General features: G+C 41.0%; 2 protein-coding genes across 2 annotated transcripts in view; both read left to right on the top strand.

Moving 5' to 3' along the window:
* Window positions 1-6,882, top strand: part of galk1 (galactokinase 1) — a 28,073-nt gene extending 21,191 nt beyond the window's left edge. Inside the window, exon 8 of the mRNA XM_050060304.1 lies at window positions 4,123-6,882. Within this exon, the coding sequence (XP_049916261.1) occupies window positions 4,123-4,197 (75 nt within the window). The 3' untranslated portion in view covers window positions 4,198-6,882. The remainder of the gene's footprint in view (window positions 1-4,122) is intronic.
* A 1,754-nt stretch (window positions 6,883-8,636) lies between these two features.
* The window catches only part of llgl2 (LLGL scribble cell polarity complex component 2), a 48,796-nt gene continuing 35,205 nt past the window's right edge, over window positions 8,637-22,227 (top strand). Inside the window, exon 1 of the mRNA XM_050060268.1 lies at window positions 8,637-8,927. The gene's annotated coding sequence lies outside the window, so the exon portion shown is untranslated. The remainder of the gene's footprint in view (window positions 8,928-22,227) is intronic.

Genomic DNA, 22,227 nt, shown 5'->3' with positions numbered 1-22,227 from the left:
AGGCAACACAGCTCATATAGGAGACCTGGCTTATGTAGGAGACATGGCTCACGTAAGAGACAAAGCTCTCGTAGGAGATACGGCTTATGTAGGAAATGTGGCTCACATAGGACACAGGGCTTACATAGGAGACACAGCTTGCATAGAGACACAGCACACGTAGGAGACATGGCTCACGCAGGAGACATGTCTTACATAGGAGACACAGCTCATGTAGGAGACACAGCTCATAGAGGAGACATGGGTCACATTGGAGACACGGCTCACGTAGAAGACATAGCTCATGTAGGAGACATGGATCACGTAGGAGACACGGATCACATAGGAGACACGGCTAACACATAGAACAAGGGGTTTCTTTCCTTATCCCCTGAGAGGGTCCTAAGGACAGAGGGATGTCGTATGCTGTAAAGCACTCTGAGGCAAATTGTGATTTGTGATATTGGGCTTCATAAATAAAATTGATTGATTGATTGAAGACACGGCTCACGTAGGAGACACAGCTCACATAGGTAATGATGACAGGCCGTAATTATACCATGTATACTTCTTCAGTGAGCTCACATAATTGCAATGTCAAACCAAAACTAACCACGTAAAATTAATACACTGTAACAAAAATGTGAACCTTGGTTTGGACCTTGGTTCAGATTTCCAGGTGTGAAAAGGCCTAATAACACTTTTTTTTTTAGCACTGACACGTCATATCATGACATTTAACATGTAACATTTAGATGTATCAGAAGTTTTTAGACATGGAATCTAAAACATTGCTGGCTTCATCTGTCTCTTAAAAGTGACTGCTTCTGGACTTTCAAACATAGGTGTCTATTATGAATATTTTCTACACTGACTCTGTTGACAGGACAGTTACAAACACAGCTGTGATGCAGTGGCAGCACAACTAGGGAACAGCAGTGATTTGGAAATAATTTCATCAAGGAACCAGAATGTTTTCGGGTCTCACAGGTGCATGGATGACGGATTGTGAAACTTGCTTTGCACTTTAATGACTGTTTACCTGCAGACCTTAACTGCAGCCACTGGCAGCTCTGGGCTTGCTTCTACTTCCCACACAACCTTGCAGATCCACTAATAAAATCTGTCATGAGTTTCCTCATTCATGACATTATTGCCTGTGTAGAACTGTGTTCCCTGTTGCCAGTGTCTGAGAGCACAGACGCACTGTTAAAATAATAGCTTATTTGGGGAAATGCGGTTATTCCTTTTTTTTTTCTTTTTTTTTTGCAAAAAAAAGGCAAGAGTTTGATGAGAGCATTGATAACACATTTGAGTGCATTCAAGGTGTCCTGTGGACTTTTCTTGTACAACAAAAAAGTTATGTTTATATTCAGTTTTTGTTGTGTGTTTTCCTTGAGGCCTAACAATGCCTTGCATTTCCTATCTCATAAAACATTTGGAAACAGACGTATATCGTCACAAGCTGGAGCTGTTTCTCTCCAGACACAGTTACTCCCTGGACCCTTGTTTAACCATGAGGTTGCCAGGCAACCAGTGGACAGTTCAGTCACCGTCACTAGCTGATTGTTTATACTTTGAATTTTAGCCAGGCTAGCTGTCTCCAATCTTTATGCAAAGCTGAGATAAGTCAACCCAGTTGCGAGAAAAAACTTTGGCATTGTACGTTCCTGCAAACCATGGATATTTTACATTTGCATGTTATTATGTAGCGGATACTTTGAAATTTTATTTTAACTCAACAACTCTGTGGTTAATGTGTGGTTATGTTTTTGGGGAGCACGGTCACTGCTGGAGAAGCAACGAACTCTCAAAAAACAAAAAACAAATACCAGCTGGAAAAACATTGGTGACATAGGCGACATGCTATCCACCATCCCCAGAAATGTGCATATGGTTTCAGAAACATACAATGCTAACATTTTCTTCTGCTGATTTGAGAGTTACTACAAATGTGTCTTAGTAAGGAGGCCCTGGCCTCAAATAAATTTTCAAAGTGCTTTTTGAGTCACTCGCAACACAACACACCATGAAGACATCAAATCTAGAGTGATGGAAGTCCTGTGTAGAATCCATGATGCACTATAGAGGACTATATGGAGAACAACAGTCTGTGGACAGGTGCCAAAATAAGTTGTAATAACCACGATTTGATGATGCGATTGTTTCCAGGGCAAAATGATGGACTACCATTTCTCATGCTTTTGCTATGGAATGCTGGTTCACCAGCGTAGCTAAATAGTTACTGACACCTATGTCTCTACCACAGCAACCCATGCAGATTTTATATCCAATCTGACTTGCAGATCACTTGCAAATAATTATAAACTGTAGCCATCGGTAGTGGCCTGCACCAGTGGGCTATGCTAGTGGTCTACGCTAGTGGCTTACACTGAAGGGTTATGCTAGTGGTCTACTCTAGTGGGCTATGCTAGTGGCTTGCGCTAGTGGCCTATGCTGGCAGGCTATGCAAGTGGTCTACACCAGTAGGCTATGCTAGCAATCTATGCTAGTGGTCTACGCTAGAAGGCTATACTAGTAGCCTATGCTAGTGATCGACACTAGTGGCCTACACTAGTGGCCTATGCTTGTGGGCTATGATGGTCGTCTACACTAGTGGTCTACACTAGAGGGCTATGCTAGTGGTCTACGCTAGTGGCCTACGCAAATAGGCTATGACGGTTGTCTATGCTAGTGGTCTACGATAGTGGCCTACGCTAGTGGCCTATGTCAGTGGTGTACGCTGTTGAGCATTTACAGTTGTAGGATGGTGTGTCTTCTTCGCTCTGCAATCACACCTTCAAAACGCAAGTTAGCAGTGGGGTTTAATGCCACTGCATTGAGTTTCTTTGAAGTGCAATAAAGTTTGGTCGTTTTGACTAACACATCTAAAACACATAAAACATGGTTTAATAGAAAAACATATCAAACAAAAGAACAAAACGTCATTATGACTCAGGTTCACAGGCAAATGTCTTTTTCCGGGCACATTTTACCCAATAATACAGCATGCTTACGTTATTGGCATTAGCCTGACATTTTACATTGCATGACTTAGTCTAGCCTTACTGCAATGTCATTGTAATGGTGCCTGCAGTCTGAACATAGCCTTTTTCATCAAGGCATTGCTGCATTTCCAGTGGGGATTTTTCCACCAAAACCAGGTATTTAAAATCAAAACGACCTTTTCCTATCCATAACCAAGTGGTTTTTGTGCCTAAACTTGAGCACGTCAACCACAAGCATTGTTGAAATGTAGAGTTTCAACATATCCACTAATAACATGCAAATGCAGTGTCCGTAGTAAGTATCCGAAGTTTGCAGAAACGTATAATGCCAGTATTTTTTCTGGCAATTGGGTTGGTAGTAATTTAATCTGAAACGCATTTCAAACCACCTCCAAATGTGGTTTGGCTGTGACTTGCAAAAACTGCATTTCATGTGATCTTTTGCTGTCCAGCCTCTAAAATCAATCTGGATATAATCTCGATGAGCCAAAAGATGGATTTAGACTGGCAGTCTGAACAATGCCTTAGTTCCTGTTTTACTGACATGGTTTTATTTTGAAGGTTACGTTTTTTTTGCTGGGTTTTCTACAAAGTTGACATGGACGGAAAGACTTGACGAATGAGTTCTTTTCTCTTTTTCCAACTACTTAAAAAAGTCTGCACCTACACATTAGATTTTGCTCATTCACAGTATTTCATGATTCATTTAACCGACTGTATTTCTTAATGGGAAGGCTATGTCCGTTTGCCCTTAAAATGACTTCCAGGGGCAGTCAGATGAGTTATGGACATATTTGTAGTCTGGAGGAGGGAAGGATGCGTCTCGGCTGAAGAGGAAAGGTGTCTAGTTGTGAAAACAAACCCAATGGTTCTTTCCTCTTGCTCCTTTCTTGAACTTCCTTCCTTCCTGGGACTGTGAGAGATGTGAGGAGCATGAAAGGTTCCACAGCCCTTCTGGATGGACAGTTTGGTTATATAATTCTCATTATGCACAAGAGACATCAGTATGCTCACATACAGCTACAGTAAAATGCTTAGATTTAGTCATTTGTTTCAGATGTATGACTAGTTAAGGGTTACCATGGTTGAATGTACTCATTCTGAGTTTGTATTTGTTTATTTTTTTCCTTAACAGGAGCGATACAGCGGAACCCCAACTTTCTATGTCACCACTCCTTCAGAGGGAGCTAGGGCTCTCAGTCTGTCCTGACCATGTCAACACATCTGTGCCGAGTAACCAATACACTCCTCTTCATACTGTAGGCTTTTCTGTTTGAGTTTTCTTTTCAGTTTTTACTATTAAAATAAAATGATATGCCGTTATGCACACTGCAGCTGATTGAAAATCACTCCGTTTATGATGAAGTACCTTCACAGTAAAACATTGGTTTCTCTATAATATTTGATTTTGCTTGTTTGTTTCAATCATGCAAGACTTTATCATCATCTAGATAACTTGTAGTAGCTGTTTGTGTTACTACGTCTTATTTACTGTGAAAATACAGGTTCCTATGAACTAAATCATGTTAAAATGTGAAAAAATTTTAATATGACATTTTTCTTGAAATTTTTTCTTAAAGGCCTAGTGTGTAAGATTTAGGGGGAAATGTTGGCAGCACTGGAATATAAGTATGTTTTCTCTGGTGTATAATCACCTGGAAATAAGAATCCTTGTTTTGTTCATGACCTTAGAATGAGCCATTTACATCTACATAGGGAGCAGGTCCTTGTTTATGAAGATCGCTATGTTGCACTGCCATGTTTCTACAGTAGCTCAGAATGGACAAACCAAACACTGGCTCTAGATAGGGTCATTAGTGCTTTTGTGTCGGCCATCATAGTTGGCAGCCCCTCTGCGACAAACAGCATTGGAAAACACTGATTTGTAATGTGACTATGCTTCATTCAGTGTTTATACCGGTTTAAATTTTAATTAGGCCTGTTTGTTTTTGAGGGGAAGAGACCTCTGTGGATAATCTGACTCCCAGTAAAAACCTCCTTAATATCTGGATCTTAAGTCATAAGAGAAAAAAGGCGAGCACACATGAGCATGTGGTGGGCAAGCCGCCTGTCTCTGACATGCCAAACAGCGTTGGAGAAACACAGATTTTGTTAAATGAAACTGCTTTATTCAGTGTTTTTACTGGTTTAAATCACTGGCTCTTTTTGGTTTGGAGAGGAGGAGACCTCTGCTGATCATTCAGCTCCCGGTCAAAACCACCTGAATATCTTGATCAGATTAAAGTGAGCACACATTAGGTTATTAGAGAAAAATGTAAGCACACAGCATGTGGTGGGTGAGCTGCTGATCTGCAGCCTGCTAAACAGTATTGGAGAAACACTGATTTGTAACATGAAACAACTTTATTCAGTGTTTTTACCAGTTTAAATCAATTTAGGAGGAGACATCTTCGGATAATTCAGCTCCCTTAAAGAACCTCCTGAACAATAAACAGTGAAGGAATTCTATAACCAGAAGTTTCAGCTAGTTGCAATCTGCAATCCTCACCACTAGACACCACTAGATTCCCCTAAATCATACACACTGGAGTCTTAATATTTTTAATATGAACATCGTATGTCTTCCACCTTGTTGTTATAATTTCAAAACACATTTTGAGTATGATTCAGTCTCAGTATTTTTATCAACCTCATTTCCAGCAGCAGGCAACTGTTTTCAGCAACAACAAAAAAAGCACTCCATAAACACACTGTACAGTACCTGCTCAGCACCAGACAGCACACAGACACAGTTAGAGATCAGCTGGTGAACAAAGTAGGGGATTTAGCAGCTATAATGAACCAGACACTTTTTATGAGTTGGTGGAGACCAAAAACAGAGCTAGAAGGGTGTTGCTCTAACATTCATCACAGGGACACAAACCTGTGATGACAACATCACTCAGTGTCTGTTGGATGTATAAATGTCTGTGAACAAATTAGCCATAATAACTTTGTAAGGCAATAAAATATCAGGACACTGTTTGTCAGCCCAATAGTAGCGAAAATGAAGTATGCTTTAAAGGCCCAGCACACGCACACAGAGGTCTTTAATTATTCTGGCTAACTTAACCTCTGCCTGCCTGCTTGAGAATTGCATATTGTCAGTAAATTTAACATATATAAAATTTAACATATGTTAAATTTCAAGTAAAACCAACAGAGAAATTCTAAGTTGCAGAAAACGTCACATTAGTTAGCCAAACTTAAATAAATGTGTTGTTTGGAATACACACACACAATTTATTTTAATTGAAATTACTAAATTGTTGGAAATTCTGTAATTCTAAGAATTCTATACTAAGTTAAGAGTACATCTAAAGCAAATTATCAAGTACTCCATTCTGTTCTTTAATTACTGAAATTCGAGTGTAAGTGTTCTACACTAAACCAGCATTTGTTAGTACATCATACGGTACCTATTCCATCTTACTTAATCAAATAAGTACCTTGTTTTTTTAGGCAGTCAGTTTGCATGCTTTTTTTTAAAGTAAAGTTAAGTCATTAGAATTTAGAATGCACTAATAAAAATGATAGTACAGCTTATACTGAAGGTACATTTGCCCCACCCTGACAGGTGACAACAAAACTGACAAGAGGGTCAGCAAGACGTCAGTCAAACAGTCTTAAGAAGAGGTCTGATCAGACAGGTTAAGTGAAAACACCTGTGAGATGAGCCATGGGTATGCAGGGGCTTTATATTATTTTACTGAAGTTTATTACAATGAATCTGTTGTTTTCACATAAATAACATAACTACTTTTGCACTTCTCCTGCAGTTAGTTACACCAGAAGTCTTATTTTCCAATATACTCCGTTATCACAGCCCGCCCTTGTACAAAATCAAATGATCAAGATGTACTGTATTTTGGATTTATGAGAATAAACAATATTTTAAATCAATCTCTGCTTTTGGTATCTTGATTAACAAAAACTTCTGTCTTGTTTTTATTTTCCACTGTAAGAATGCTCTACAGAAGACGTCATACCAGTTTACGTTTTCAAAGACCTTCCATTTGACTCAAAGGAAAGGTCAGATAAAATTATTGGCTTTATTAATGTGACTTTTATAGCATTTTGTCAAAAGTTTGTTTCCACTCAGTGCCTACATTTTAACACTGCAACATTCAGCCATAGTGGTATGGTATCTTGTAATTATGGACTTAAGATTTACTGAAATATGGTAACCTCTAATTGTGTGTGTGTAAATGTATTGAATGTTGCCTGTTATTGTTGATACTGTCAGGTTACACTAACTGCTTCATCATTTTAACACACAGTAAAATTTTGTTAGTATCTAACAACCACATTTCCTAGCGGACAAGCTTAAAGCCTCACAGTGAGGGGTGTCGTAATGAGGGGAAAGGTGGGACTGATCACCAGAGCCTCAATGGGAGGGGCGCACTCTAAAAGCCATGAATGAAAAGTTTTGTTTTGTTTGCAGTTTTGTATTTATAGTGCCAAGACCATATTAAAATTGGCTGAAAGGCTGAACTTTATATTAACAAATAGCGCAAGCTTTTGGAGGCCTGTCTCATCCCTTAAAGGTGCAAAATGGGTTAGTCTGCCCTTGGACTAGGATTTCTCTAAATGGGAGGGCTGAGTGAGAGACTGGAGCATCAAGGTACATGTAGGGGCTGTACACATGCCATGTTTTTTTGTGCCCTCTAATCAATCACGGCAGGTGCACTCAAACGCCAGAGCGATGCCTGAGTGATGCACACAAGTTCCTGTGCACCTATATTTTATGGTGCTACGGCAGCACTCTAAGATAAACTGAGCTCAGCTTTTGGAAGGCAGCAGCACACACCACATGTCATGTGACAGGGAACAACCAATCACAACCGACAGATGTCTTTCCCGTCTTTCGTAAATATCAGTCTGTGATAAATATGAAGAAGTTGTTGATCATTTTAGTGCAGGGCTACCCAGAGCTTTATATCTGTCTCATGGACAATATTTTAGGCCTACACACTTATAAAAATAGCTCATGGAGGAAGATCAACTCTGCACTCAGGATTTCATATAAGAAGGCCATGCTACAGTGCTGGTTATGGTTGCTTAGCAACTTCAGACATAAACTGTCTATGCACTCTTGATAGATGGAATAGGCACCAGAGCAGCACCCAACCTCATGTTTTCCAGGTGGTAAAGATGCAATGTGTGTATGGCCCCTTACAAGTCTTTCCCTATAAAAGGGAAATCAGGCTTCCAAAAGAGGAAAGAAAGAAAGAAAGAAAGAAAGAAAGAAAACTAACTTTGCAAAAAAAATAAAATAAAAGTGAGAGACGTGTATCAAGACAGGAAGGATAGGGGGGTCCACAGACACTGCTTATGCATAGGGTTCAGAATCTGGTGCTACGCCCCTGCTCATGGTAGCTGTAGTTGTGGAATTATCCAAATAATTGTTCCTTTATCCTTGTTAAAATTACAACATATTTCAAATTTCAAGTTCTGTGAAATTAAATATACATTTTGCTAAGAATATGGACAGTGTTACGGTTTCAGAAAGAATGATGAAAGAAGCCCTTCGTGCAAATCTGCACTGACCTACATGAAAGCTTTTTGAACAGGAGCTAACGCGGAAGTGGGGCGGGACTTTTTAACGAGGTGCACTTGAATGCATCACAAGGGAGGAGTTAGCAAACAGTGAAGTTTAGCCTAGCAGGAAACACCGAGGCTACCACCGCAGCGGTGGAAAAAGAAAGCAGCGGTCCCAATTTTAGTTTTTTACCCGGGGCTCAGTCGTGATATTTCCTCGGCAAATACTGTCGCTTGGATCCTGGGAGTACTCGCAAACGGTCTGGACACATTTCCCCCGACTTTATATGAGGATAGCGCTCGTAGCCAACTAAATCAGCAGACACTGGCCGGAGGAGGAATCTTATCCAGCGGCTGTAAACGGTGTACATCGGCTGAGCAACGGCTGTTTTGAATCAGGTGGGTTGGCAGCTGGTGCCCACAGGTGTTTGCTTGCGAGCCAGTTGGCTAACAATTGAATTGAGTTACCGTGTTCATCACGGGCACCGGTTTTCTGAACGGCTCTAACTCAAGCTAACAAAGTTGCTAGTTTAGCCAGACATCATTCTTCCAAATGCTCACTGGCTAGCTGGCTAATAAGTAACAGTTACTCCTCATATTCCACCCAGAAATTGGGCAGCTTAGTGTTGTTGGCGTACATAGTAGCTAATTTGCACATTTCATAGACTTAGTTAGCCACATTGTTGTCTGTAACGTTGCCGATAACAACCGACAAAAGGTTGTCTAAACGGCAGGAACAGGAATTGCTTTACTTCACTAACATATTCCACCGAAAAAAAATCACAATGTAACTTGGGTGGTCACTAACAGCACTAATTTATCTTTTACAACTTGTCTTGTGCTTTAATAGTTTGCTTGGTTAATTTCTCTCATGACGACTGTACTTTGCGTGAATGAAGAGGGTCTGTTTATAACAGGAAAACGACATTTTTTGAACAGGGTTTGGTAAGGATGAGTTTAAACTAATCTCGTAACGTTACTCTGTTTTGCTAACCACTGGCAACTGTACCAACAGTAAACAATGCATACAGGCACAACTCACTAGCTTCAGCAGGCGTTAGCACACACCTGGGCGTAATGATGGTGACTTGAAGCCGTTTATTTATCAAGTCCAGAACTGAAAATTATCAAGATCTATATTAGTGGTTCAACCTATGATATCAGTGGTACCGAAGAAACCGTGGCGTTTCTTGCTAACCACATTGTGCAGCCAGGTGAGTAGTAGAAGATTGTGTTGCATAATTACGGAAACGTCTAACTTCAACAAGGTGTGTCTCCCCAGCAGGTATGTTAGTAAGCCCTTTGAGTCAACGGTCTGGTTTCAAGCATGAGTAACTGGTGTGTTTGGGGAGGGGGTGTGTGTGAGAGAGTTTCACCGGTTTGGCAAGTTTCAATAAGATTCACAACAAAATAACAAGATTTAGAATAAAATATATGACATTACACAGTCCTACTCACATGCTATCCATTGAGCCAAATCTAACTCTTGATTTGCCCAGTTGTAGTGCTAAACTATGACACGTGAGTCAACTGCATGCTCATCCAATAAACTCTATAAATATAACTGAGTCCTGCCTCTTTAAGTCATAGTATGATTTACTTTGACAGACGGAAGTTGTATGGACTGTTGAGCACAAACTGCAAAAAAGTCCCATAATCTGGACAGGATACTGCTGAAGGACACAGGCTGTGTCCTTCCAACTCCACCTGCATCAGCACAAGACTAGCCAAACAAAAAGCCTTTGTTCTCGGTTGACTTGGTGCTGTTACACCTGCATGGTAAAGTCCACCTGTAGCTATTATGGAGGCAAAATAAACGGCCCATCCCAAATGTAGGGCAAGTATTTTAGAGGAGTAGGCTTGAGCCAAAGCAAGATTTTTTTCAGCTATCTTAGTTGTACAAACTTTGCAGATATACAAGCAAGACTGTCACAGAGTTGTCTTTAAAGTTTTGTTTTTTAAACTTTGAACTGGAAAGTTATTTGTCTAACCTTACATGGGCGAGATGTCCAAGAGGCGTACCTTGCTTGTAAACTTCAAACAGAGTGCTTGGCTCAGACTGTCACGCTGTGTTTAGCGCTGTTAACTTTTAACTCCATTCCTGTTTTACCTCTCCCAATGTGCAACACATTATCTGGCAGGAAATGAAGCGTTTTCTGTGGTTTGCTAATGGGATGGCATAGGAAGTCGAAACGTCCTCTTGCTCATCAGGTTTTCTAACAGATATGCCAGGACAGAGCTCATTGTGAGAATGTGTTATGTGTAAAATTACTTTGACAAGTAATGTATGAGTTGTTTTCAAAAGGGTCACAACAACTGAGGATAAATCAATACAGTGGGCAAGTTGGCATGTAGTATGAGTCTCATATCAAAGTCCACATTAAAACCCACAGTCTGCAGAGGGCCTCATGTGTATTATGTGCATATCCAGTATATTGCTATTTGGCAAATTATTTTCTCTATTCCTCCCCATTTGGTATTGCCACATGTTAAATACCCAGAGGTAGGGCTGAATATGATTTGAGGAAAATAGCCAATTGTGATTAAAATTGCAACTGTTTTTTTTTTTTTTTTTAATTACATTCAACACACATTGGTTAGAGGACTGTACCAAACGTGATGGTTCCATTTCCTAGTCTTCTTTGTCATATGCGGAAGTAATCTGAATACATCACCTCAGCCTGAAGGAAATGACAAAGTGCCTTTTATTTGTACAATCGATCAATTTATAGACCAAACGGTTGAAAAATTAAAATCCATGATAGTTTTCCTCGAGATAACCCATCTGTTTTTAGCAGGCCATGTGAGGCTGGTGCTGCGTGTACATTGACGTTATGATGGGAAAAAGAGTTTCTCTAAATGAAATGCATAGTCTCCTTGAAGCTTATGACAAACTGCCAAAACAGAGCCAACGAGAGGCCGTAGCAAAACTTGGTGTTCTTCAGGCTGCCTTGTGCACAGTAATGACTGCTGGTGATGGAGGCAGAACAGAACACCCTTGTCAAGTAGATTGATGATGCCTGGTCACGTATATCCCCCTTGTTATGCCCCCAAATATCCAAATGACAGTAATCTGCATGAGAAATAAAGGAAAAAAAGTCAGTAATAATAATTATCTGCCCATAATGATTGCTTTGACCCAACAGACATGGTCATTATTAAAGGTTTCCACTATTTCTACCAGACAGAGCTCTCTTGGTTTAATGTTGAGTCTACAGACAGAAGTAGTTTGGTAGCAACTAGGGGTGGGTGATATGGCCCTAAAATAATAACATGATATTTCAGGGTATGTCTGCAACAACAGTATTCTTGACCATATGACAAATTAGCTCAGAAAATATTTTATTATTGCAACAAAATAAGTGATATAATTTTACATGTCAACTTAACAGTTTGCGTTTTTAAACAACAACAGTAACTCAGAGTGAGATTCAGATTCTGTATACAATGTTAATAGTACAAAATAAAATCTACCACAAATTACACATTTAAACAGTTCCCAAATACAAAAAATGTACCCTTGGATCTAGACATATAAATCCACAGGTAATGTCCTTCTTTTGTAGAAAAATCGTAAATGATTGAGTTATTTCGTTTTTCCAACTTGGACCTTTATGCTCTGCCATTTCTCCTCTAATCATCATGCTGTAACCTGTGACAGACTGTTATGGTGCCATAAGTATTGCATATTCACATATGTGTAGTTTTTTGTTGAGCCCAGAGCGTCAAGTAGGTTTACATTACCAAAGGTTTATGAGAAAATCAGTTGACATCAGAGAGGAGAGGGAGAGACACTGTGCTGCTGCCAGAGGAGCAGCTGAATGAGTTCCCTCTGAGCAGTAACTCACTAAAAGAGTCAAGGGCTGTTCATAAAACATTTAGGACGCCACAGTTTATTCCATGCTACTTACGCTACTTCTCTTTTTGCAGCCGCTGCATAGTCTGTAATAATTTCACTTTCAGCCATGCCTGTTGTTGCATAATGACGCAACAGTATGACATCATTATGTCAACAAGTTGAAATATTGCGAGTATTACGATATGAATTTTTCAAATTAAAAACCATACCAGTATTATTGCGAAGGAGATCATATGGCACACCCCCAGTAGCAACATGTTTAGTTGCTTTGACTGGTAATTTGTTGATTACTGATTGATGACTAAATGTCTTTTAGGTGACACACTCAAATTATGGCTGTAATATGAAATTTTAATTAGAAGCGACAGCAATTTTCACAAGAATGACAAAATATTACCCTCATGTTTTCAACACTCCGATCACTGTAAGCAAACACAAACAAATTGAGACATAAGTCACCAGTTAACTGGTCTTATGGCTTAAGATGGATTACAACACTTCTATCTAGCAGCGGAGGGTTTAAACACAACACAAAATTAACCACTACCACGAATCGTTGCGTGTAAATTATCAATTAAAAATCCATATGTTGTTTTTGAAAATCAACACAGTATGACGAAACATAATATTGCATAACTCAAGTGTATCAATATTTTGTTACACCCATATTTGTCAGACCTAACATGTACCACATCTGGTTGAAATATGAATAGTACTGTTTCTGCTGTTGCTACGGTTTTCTGTGATGCAATTAACACAACACTCTAAAAGTAGGTTATATTTTTGCCTACATGGACATGTTTTGGTAAAGGCAGCACAGAAATTGAGCACCTTTGAATTCTCTGTGTTAAATCCCTGTCATGAGGATTATGTGAGGGGATTGCAGTGAGACTAATATCCCCCACTGTAAGAGACAATCTGAGCTTGACTGGTGTAAAGGTCCCGATCACCTCCCTCTCCTCTGTCTCCCTGGTTCTGATTACAGGAAAGAGAGAGTGAGTTGGTGGGGGATATGATATCCTGCCAGCCACACCCAAAACTGACAAGATCTCGTTTCATTTTAGTGGAAGGAAGCATTTCTGTAATGTTTGCTGTATGACGGACTCCTCCTTTTGCCCTGTCTCGTTAGCTGCATTCTTGTCTCGATGCACGGGAAAGCACATGCATTCACCAGCGCTGCTTGGTCTTAGCCAAGTGACAACGTAACACACCTGATGGTTTCTGTTTCACACTGCCCACATGCGCGCCCTCCCTTCCCTTCTCACTGCACCGTCCTGACACAAATCACACCCTAACCCGTTGCACACCAGCCAATGCTGACCTGAGAGGACTCATTTCTATCACCACGACCAAGAATAGCTCAGTCAAGTCCAGCTCAAGATCACAGAGAGGTGCCAGGCTGTACTCTTTCCATTTTATTTGGTGTCTAATCAACTCTGTTTGTGTGTGTGTGTGCATGAGAGAGAGTAGCAGGGTTTTTTGTGATCAGACCACGTGTACAAGCCAGTTCTCTCAGGCTGTAGAGTCCAACAGCAGCTGCCAAACAGGTTCTGCTCCACCTGTGTGGATATGGTTTCTCTTATAGTCACATCTGTTTTTTGGCACCATGAACACTAGTATAAGTGTCTAAACTACAAGTTTATGACCAATCAGTTGTTACTCGGGGAGGGGCTGATTATCTTTGCACCTTTTTTTCCTGTCTGCAGCAACTGTGAGCATAGCTGCTGATTGCAGTCCATAAGAAGAATGTTTTGGATGCCAGGCATTTCCTGGCCATTCATTCTTACTCTGAAGCACTATGTTAGCTATGTCGTTGACAGGCGCAGTCCATGTAGCAGCCTTGCTGGTCGAGCCACCTTCTCTTGAGGTTGTTATTGTCGTGTCCAGGCATGTTTATGCACATTTTTTTTCCTCCATTGACTCCCTTCTCTGCTTAGATGCCTTGGTTGATATGCTGGGAATTTGATGACATCACTGCATTGTTGGTTGGAAGATAACAAATGGAATCTTGCTAACTGAGAGTGAACAAGTTTTAAGTGAAGGACGTTTGGGATGGTATATTGGACATATTGGACAGCATGGACTGTGCAGATGAATGTGACTGTGTGAGAAGAGTCAATATGCCAGTTTAATTAGCTATCAGGGGTAAACACTGTGTGTTTCCTTATCCTGCTGAGAGATGAGCTCACTGTAGATCAAACAATGTTACCAGTGTGACGAAAGACACCGTGTTCACTGTCATTTACTGTTAACTTGTTTCTCAACACAAGTTCATTGCTTACCTACTGCCAAGTGAAATTCCAGCTAAATTCCAGCTAAATTCCATACCCGACGGTGGAACTGGGACACGTCACTGTGGAGTGCTCTGCCGAAACTGGCCTCATCTGCTGTGTTTCTGTCGCTCACTTCTGACCTGCCATTGTTCTTCTGATAAACCTGAAACCAACAGGTACTTCCTAGTCACAATAACAGCCTCGCCTACAGTCCTGTTAATGTAAATGAACCTTTTGTTTATGGTGTATTTCAAATATAGGCTACTGATTCATATTGTTTGCTGCTAAACAAATCTCCCTTTAGAGATGTTAATTGTTGTCAAACCGTCTGTTTTCCCCGTGACAGTATGGAAAGCTTAAAAAATTCCGTACAGTAATGACGGAATAATAGTGCCCATGAATGATTCTATCATAATTTGAGGAAGTTTTTTTTTAACTCAAGATAAGATGAGATGGAACTTTTAAAAACACACAGCACCAGCCATAGACTGTAATACTTGATGTAGCTACTGTGACGTCACCCATTGGTTTGGGGATGTGCTGAAGCCTTGGGTGCATTCCGAATCTCAAACTTTTTCTTTTTACTTTAAGTAGATACTGCAGCTGCCCTTAAAAAGTACGCACTGTTGCATGCAGTATTCACACAATCAGGATTTACTACTTCCTCATAACCTACACCCTTAACGCCCTGACCCTCTTTCTCATATATCCATTACCATGGAGATAAAAGAAAAAGCTGTTCACCAAGCTTGTCAGAGACAGTGGTCAACCCAGACAGCTCTGCTGCTGTTATTTTGCAATAAGTAATAACTGCATACATACCCTTTTGTTGTTGGTTATTATGATGATTGTTTTGTTCAATTAAACAATTAATATTCCTATTATTACTATGTGACTGGTCATCAGTCCCATCCGTCCCATTCTTTTGAAGCCGATATCTTAGGTCTGTCTTGAGGGAATTTCTTCAAATTTGGCACAAACACCCATTTGACTTAAGGATGAAGTGATTAGATTTTGGTGGTCAAAGATCACTGTGACCTCACCTGGTTTTGGGGCATAACGCAAGAATTGTGAATTCTTGTTATGACAAAATTTCAGTGTCTAAAGGGATAAAATGATGATGTGACAACATTCTGTATCAAAAATGTCATAGGTCAACTTCATTGTGACATCATAATGTTCTGCATAAAACATTTTTCTGGCCATTATTTATTGTCATAACAGGAACAGAAGGGGAGACATTTGGTCAGATACTGTATTGGTGACACTAATCTTGGGTGTCCACCTTGAAACTGTGCTGGTTGTATAGACCTGATTTGCTGCCGGATTGCAGATGTGTCTGAAGCATGTGCATTTTAGAATTTGTAGCTTCTTTCTAGAAACATCCATATTTGAAGCATTGTCAACTGTCATGGCTTCATATGAGTCTGGACAGACATGGATGTAAACTGTAACTGCAACGTGACTGGTGGGTGGAGGCATACAGCTGCAAAGCGATATTTCTAGTTCTTACTGTCAACAAATCCTAAGAACAACCAACAATGTATTAGTCTGCCTCTCAGTACTTTTTTACCTCACTACCTTGTCTGTTGCTCACAGCCCCAGGCACACTGGTTTCTACCAAAGATGTCAATCTTTAAAGGAACAGTTGGACATTTTGGGGAATATGCATTTTTGCTTTCTTGCCGAGAGTTGGATGAGAGGATCTATACCACTGTCATATATGTCTGTTGCCTGAACATGATTAAACATTGCTATATGTGAGCAGGAATTTCCTGCATCCTAAGTGCTAGATTTGTGGGAAAGGATGAAATTATGTGCAGTACCTGCAATTTCACACTGAAATTCAGGTCCTGGATAGTAGTAGACACACAGCATCACTTCAGTCAGAACCATGACTAATGAGATTAGGTTGATACTTACTTCTGGTCAGGTGAATAGTAGATAACTTTGTAAAGCAAGTAAGGTTACAGAGGAATCGAGACCATCCTTGTCTATGTGCCCTTTAGCAAAACACAGGTCTACTTCCTGTGTCAGAAGCCCCACTCCTGGCTACTAATACTCTGTGACCTGTGTGTTGCTAAAATTCATACATGTGTATTCATTCATTTTCCATTACCGCTTATGCTAGTACAGGGTTGCGGGTATACTGGAGCCTATCCCAGCTGACATTGGGCGAGAGGTGGGGTACAACCTGGACAGGTTGCCGCTATCAAAGGGCTGATACATAGAGACAATTTAGTGTCACCAATGAACCTAATGTGCATATCTTTGGATTGTGAGAGGAAGCCGGAGAACCCACAGAAAACCCACGCTGACACGAGGAGAACATGCTAACTCCTCATAGAAGGGTCCTGGTTGACTGTCTTGCTGTGAGGCAACAGTGCTAACCACTGCACCACTGTGCTGTCTGGTGTGTGGACAAAGACACATATTTCATGCAAATTGTTGTCTGTGATCAAGTGCTCTAGTCTATGTAATTTAAAAGTGCAGATGTGTTGCCTTGTTAGCTTAGCTTGTTGAATATTGAGTTGTTTCCTTTGGACCACAACTTTGCGAGAGCAGAGGAGGAGGTTAATCTAACTGTCTGAGCTGACAGCCTTAAACATCACTGCAGTTCACATAATTGTGATGTTCATTCCCAGCCTTGGCCCTTGATAAGTAGCTGGTGTAGAAATAACACTTGAGTGCGTTTTAATGAATGGGTAATTTGTGCTCTAATGTCTGTCAGGTTAGTTGAAAGGCCACAATTAATCTGGTTGGAGAGAACCAACTGTGGGATTAGGATGTCTGAAGGCTGCAGAGAGAAGCTCACAGCTGACATGCAGCATGTGTTAATGGCTGTTTTTACAGCATGAACCCAAGCTTTCCACACTGGTTGTCGGCGTCACTGTTTACATGTGTGCATATGTGAGCGTTGTATTCCTCCCCACGTTTTCCATCAGCAGATTCTTCCCGTAGCCCTTAGAAGCCATAGTGTTTGTGAAGCAGACCTCCCACCCTGCCATTGTCAGCAGAGCTTATGGCTTTGAGCTCCTTCTTTCTGCTCCGTTGCTTCTCCTGGGACTGTCTCCCACACACACACACACACACACACAAACAGTCTACTACAAGGACTACAAGCTTGTAACCTGCAGCAACAACAAGCATGATAGTTATTGATCAACCTCCTATTGTGTAGTGTAAACTTACAATTTTGCCAGTAAGAGCTGTAATTGGCTGCTCAGTTGTTGCAGTACTCACAGGCTCAGCAGTTTAAATTGTGGTTGAACACTTTTAAAAATTGAGTAATTGCTCAGTTTGAATAGTTAATGATGATTCATCGCATCTTTTTGAAATGAAATTATTTTGCATTTCAAAACAGTTTTAAAGTCCATGTCAACAAGGTAAAGCAATTCTTGACTGGAAATCAAATGAATGCAAAGACATTTAACTTTATGATCTTGACTTTTAGATTTATCTACTACAAGTAAGGGAGCATCAAAGGGACAAAATAGCAGCACATGTTTAAAAAGTGTTATGTTCAGACGTAAATAGCATTGTGGTTAATGCTAACAGCCCTATTTTATGTTAAAGAATCAGTATATCTTTCTGGAGTTTGTTTTGATCTGTGTGCCAATCATAGACTGTATAAAAAATGAATGTAGCTATCTTTACATCACCCATTGGTATGTGGACTCCCATTTCAAAGTTTAAGATTTGACATTTTAGCTGTTGACATCTTGGATTTATGGAACCAGAAGTGACCACATTTGGAAGTGAGGGTGGAGATAACCCTAATGCTAACTGCTAGCTTGGTTAGTATGATGCATTTACAATTATGGTTAATGCCAACTGTGATAATGTGAATGCTAATTTTTGCTAGCAACAGCATGCTTAATGCCATTAAAACAAAATGTGCTGGTACTTACCTGAAAAACTGAACAGCTGACTCCTTAGAGGATCTTTTAGTACAACCAAAGACTGAACAAGACTTTTTTAGGCGACCAGAATGCTACGATTAAATTGAATGAACTGAAAACACACTGAGATAGCGACAGCTACGGCTATGCCTACACTCTGATTAATTAACCTAACTAACATTGTCACCGTGGTAGCAGCTTGTCCACGGACGGCACTCAGATGTCACTCAAAGAGGCCACACGCTTAATTATGCATAACTTTAAGCCTTAAAGGAGCAAAAAGCGAAATCGTTTCACCACTAGGTTGGCTGTTGTGCACTGCCTGTAGACCAAAACAAAGTGTGTCATGAGCCACACCTCCCTCTAGCTCTCCAGACTGTCCCGGTGTTTCTTCCGCAGGCTCAGCTACACTCAGCTTCACTCAGCTGCCCGATTATACCCGTTGCTTCTTCCCACATTAACCTGAATAACAAACCAGGGCTTGGTGCTCCGGTTGGATCCAAACGGAGAGCCAGGGCTAGCTGGGAAGCTAGCGGAGGCTAACTGGCTGTGCTGGCAGCTGAGTGAAGTGGAGTCTGAGGAGGAAGCACCGGTTAGCCCCGGTTTCACTACAGGCAGATTAACTTGCTACAGGGGCAAGGAAATAAAACCTAAACAGCCAACTTAGTTTGGCTTAGTTTGGCAGTTAGTGATGTCTTTCACTCACTCTCGGTCTCTGCTGTGTTTAGCTATTTCCCTGCTTTCCTGATAGCGTTAGCACTAGTCGGCTGCCACGCTAACGTTCCTACTCTTCTCCGTGAGCCCATGAGCACGACTCCGGCTCACGCAGAAGATGATTCGATGAACGTACATGAACGCGCAGCCGGACCGGCTTGTAAACAAGGGGCTGGAGATCAACACAGAGAGAGGGTGTGTGAGGTCATACTATACTCCAGATGAAATTACACCTCTAGTTCTTCACATAGCATTTTTTTAATTCCTTCAGTCTAGAAATGATGAATTTCGCTTATTGCTCCTTTAACATCACAAATCATGTGAATCACCACCCCCCCTTTGAGCCCTTGGCCCTACCCTCCCTATAAAAGGCTACAGCCAGTGAGCAATGGCAGCGCGTATTTTCGAAATGAAATGGCAGAGAGCGGAACGTCCACCTGAAGACGACCAGGATCTGACATTACCTCTAAAGAAACAACGGTTGTTGGCGAAGAAGTTGTCGGATAAAGAAAGGGACAGAACTCGGATTAACATTGGCCTTGCATTTCCAAGGTGGAGAGCACTGCAAGAGCTAAAGGGGCTACAATCTGACTCGGAGCTAGCTCTTCTTCTCCTGGACAGGTACAACATAAAGTCAAATGTCTGTTTTAATTAGTGTTACAGTAACATTAAGCACATGTCACTATGTCGATTCAATTAAATTTAATGTTACAATCGTAGCATGGGTTAATGTCTGGAGCTTGAGTTATTAGCGGCTCTGTCCCAGCAATGGGTCAGGCGTTACGGTTGTGTTAGGTGAGTAGCCCGGCAGCCCAGCTAACATTTGCAATTAGCATTGGGGTTGGGGGGGTGTTGGAGAGCAGAGGTAGAGGGAGGAGTGGCTCATGACACACTTTGTTTTGCTCTACAGGCAGTGCACAACAGCGAACCTAGCGGTGAAACGATTTCGCTTATTGCATTTCAGAGTGGGAGTCTATGGGGATCGGAGCCAGCTTCAAGTGGCCATTAGAGGAACTGCAGTTTTTGACCTCTGCATTGGCCTCATTTTTCAGCCCCAGAGGTTGCCACTTGGTGCCAACTGAGTAAAAATTGTCATTACCAAAAACAGTTTAAATGTCATGTATATTGTCTGCAATTATTTCAACCTCTGTGTTCTATAGTAGGCCTAACTTTTTGGTGCTCAAATGTAAAGATTTCCAGCTGTTCCTTCTCTAGACATTTTGGCCTATTTATTAGTTATATTTGGGTTTTGGTCTGTTGGTTGATCTAGCAGTGAGCACTATTACAGTTGAGTGATGCAACAAATATTCACCACAAGAGAACAACTATTTGCCTGGTTGAGAAATTCAATCTGCCACAGTAAGTGAACCCAGTCAGCCTGCTGTACCAGAGCAGTGTTGACTCTTTCTTTGAGGAGGCTAGAGTTGGAAATGTGTGACACAGCGCAGCAGTGAGTCAAGGCACCACTGCTGATATGAACGTAATAGAACTGTGTCTCGATTTGGACCGAGGCAAGTGAGGTTCAGACGGAAAACTGTGAGTCATGGCGCAGGCCTTTGTCACAGACTTGTGACACTGTGGATCATATGTCTGAGTGCAGTTATGAGTTTTCCTGTCCCTCTGTCAAAAATATTCTGCTCTCAGCTGCTTTCTTTTACATACTTAAGTGTCAGTGAGTGAAGGAGCCAGTGAGCTGAGGGCCTGGCCTCAGAGAGCAGACACACAGCTAAGCAGCACAGACGATGAGGCTTAGAGGCCTTCTTGCTGCTCTGTGGTTGAACCTTTCCTTCACGTGATGCAGTTTAGTGAGTCCGTCTCTCTGTACAATGTAGAGGTTTTAGCCACCAGTTTACACTGAAAAATGTAGTCTTTGCAGCTCTCAATCTTCCAATGTGTTACTTAAAAACGACTGCAAGGATAGTATTTTTTCCTTCCTTTGTCTTCCTGCTTCCCCTTTCCTTTCCTTCCTTCTCCTGAAGTGGCTTCTATGGAAACCGCCTGTGTGTGTCACAGGTGTTTTTATCAGCCACCATGTGCTGTTAAGTNCCCTGACTGACTTCTGGCCCTTATCTTTTGTTTTGGGAGGGGGCAGCAGGACCCAACTCACTCTTGTGTGTGTGTGTGTCTGTGTGTGTGCGTTGGGGCTGCACAATTAATCCTGAAAAGGTTGCAATGTTGTTTCAGGCATGAAACAATCTGATTTCTGAAGGACATTGCTTATGTTATATATTGTTACATACATTGTTATGTATGTTATATATTTGCTTTGGAAAGTTGCATTTAGAATGAGTGAACTCATATGCTGCCACACACAAATACACTTCAGTGCAGACTTTTCCTGAACCTACCACTGTGATAACACTAAACCAATCAAATCAGTCACAAAGCTATCTGTGAGGTCAGGCTGGGACGCCACAAAGAGTGTTCAGTCTTTGGTTGGGGTTGCATGGGAGGCAGTCACAAGTCTATCCTGTAGCTTTTCTAATGTGCACTACCGTTACTGCGAATGTGTTAGCTCTGCCAGAGATGATACTGTAGGTAGAATGACTTTGGCTTCAATTATCTCACTCAGTCTGTGTATGTTTGTGGGGACGACTTTAACAAAACAGCCAAGGCTACGCTCTGCTTTGTTAACAAACGAGATGGTGACTTAGCTAATATTTTAGCAAACATAGTATTCTGGCTGCTGACGGTAATACCATGCAAGGCATGTATGTTGTTGTGTATTGCCTCTAAATTCCCCAGTGTGCAGTATTTGGGGGCATCTTTTGGCAGAAGCGGAAATAATATTCATAACTATGTAAACATTAGTGTATAACCACCTGAAAACAAGAGTTGTGTTTTCTTAGAATGAGACTTTTATATGTACATGTACATAACTTTTAACACTGAATTTTGTGGTGAAGACACAGGAAAGATTTTCTTCTGATGACTTCCATGACAGATATTTT

This window comes from Epinephelus moara, chromosome 13, assembly GCF_006386435.1.
Source record: "Epinephelus moara isolate mb chromosome 13, YSFRI_EMoa_1.0, whole genome shotgun sequence".
NCBI classification, from domain to species: Eukaryota; Metazoa; Chordata; class Actinopteri; order Perciformes; family Serranidae; genus Epinephelus; species Epinephelus moara.
The sequence above is the reverse complement of the archived record's forward strand: the minus strand, read 5'-3'. Positions and strand labels throughout refer to the sequence as shown.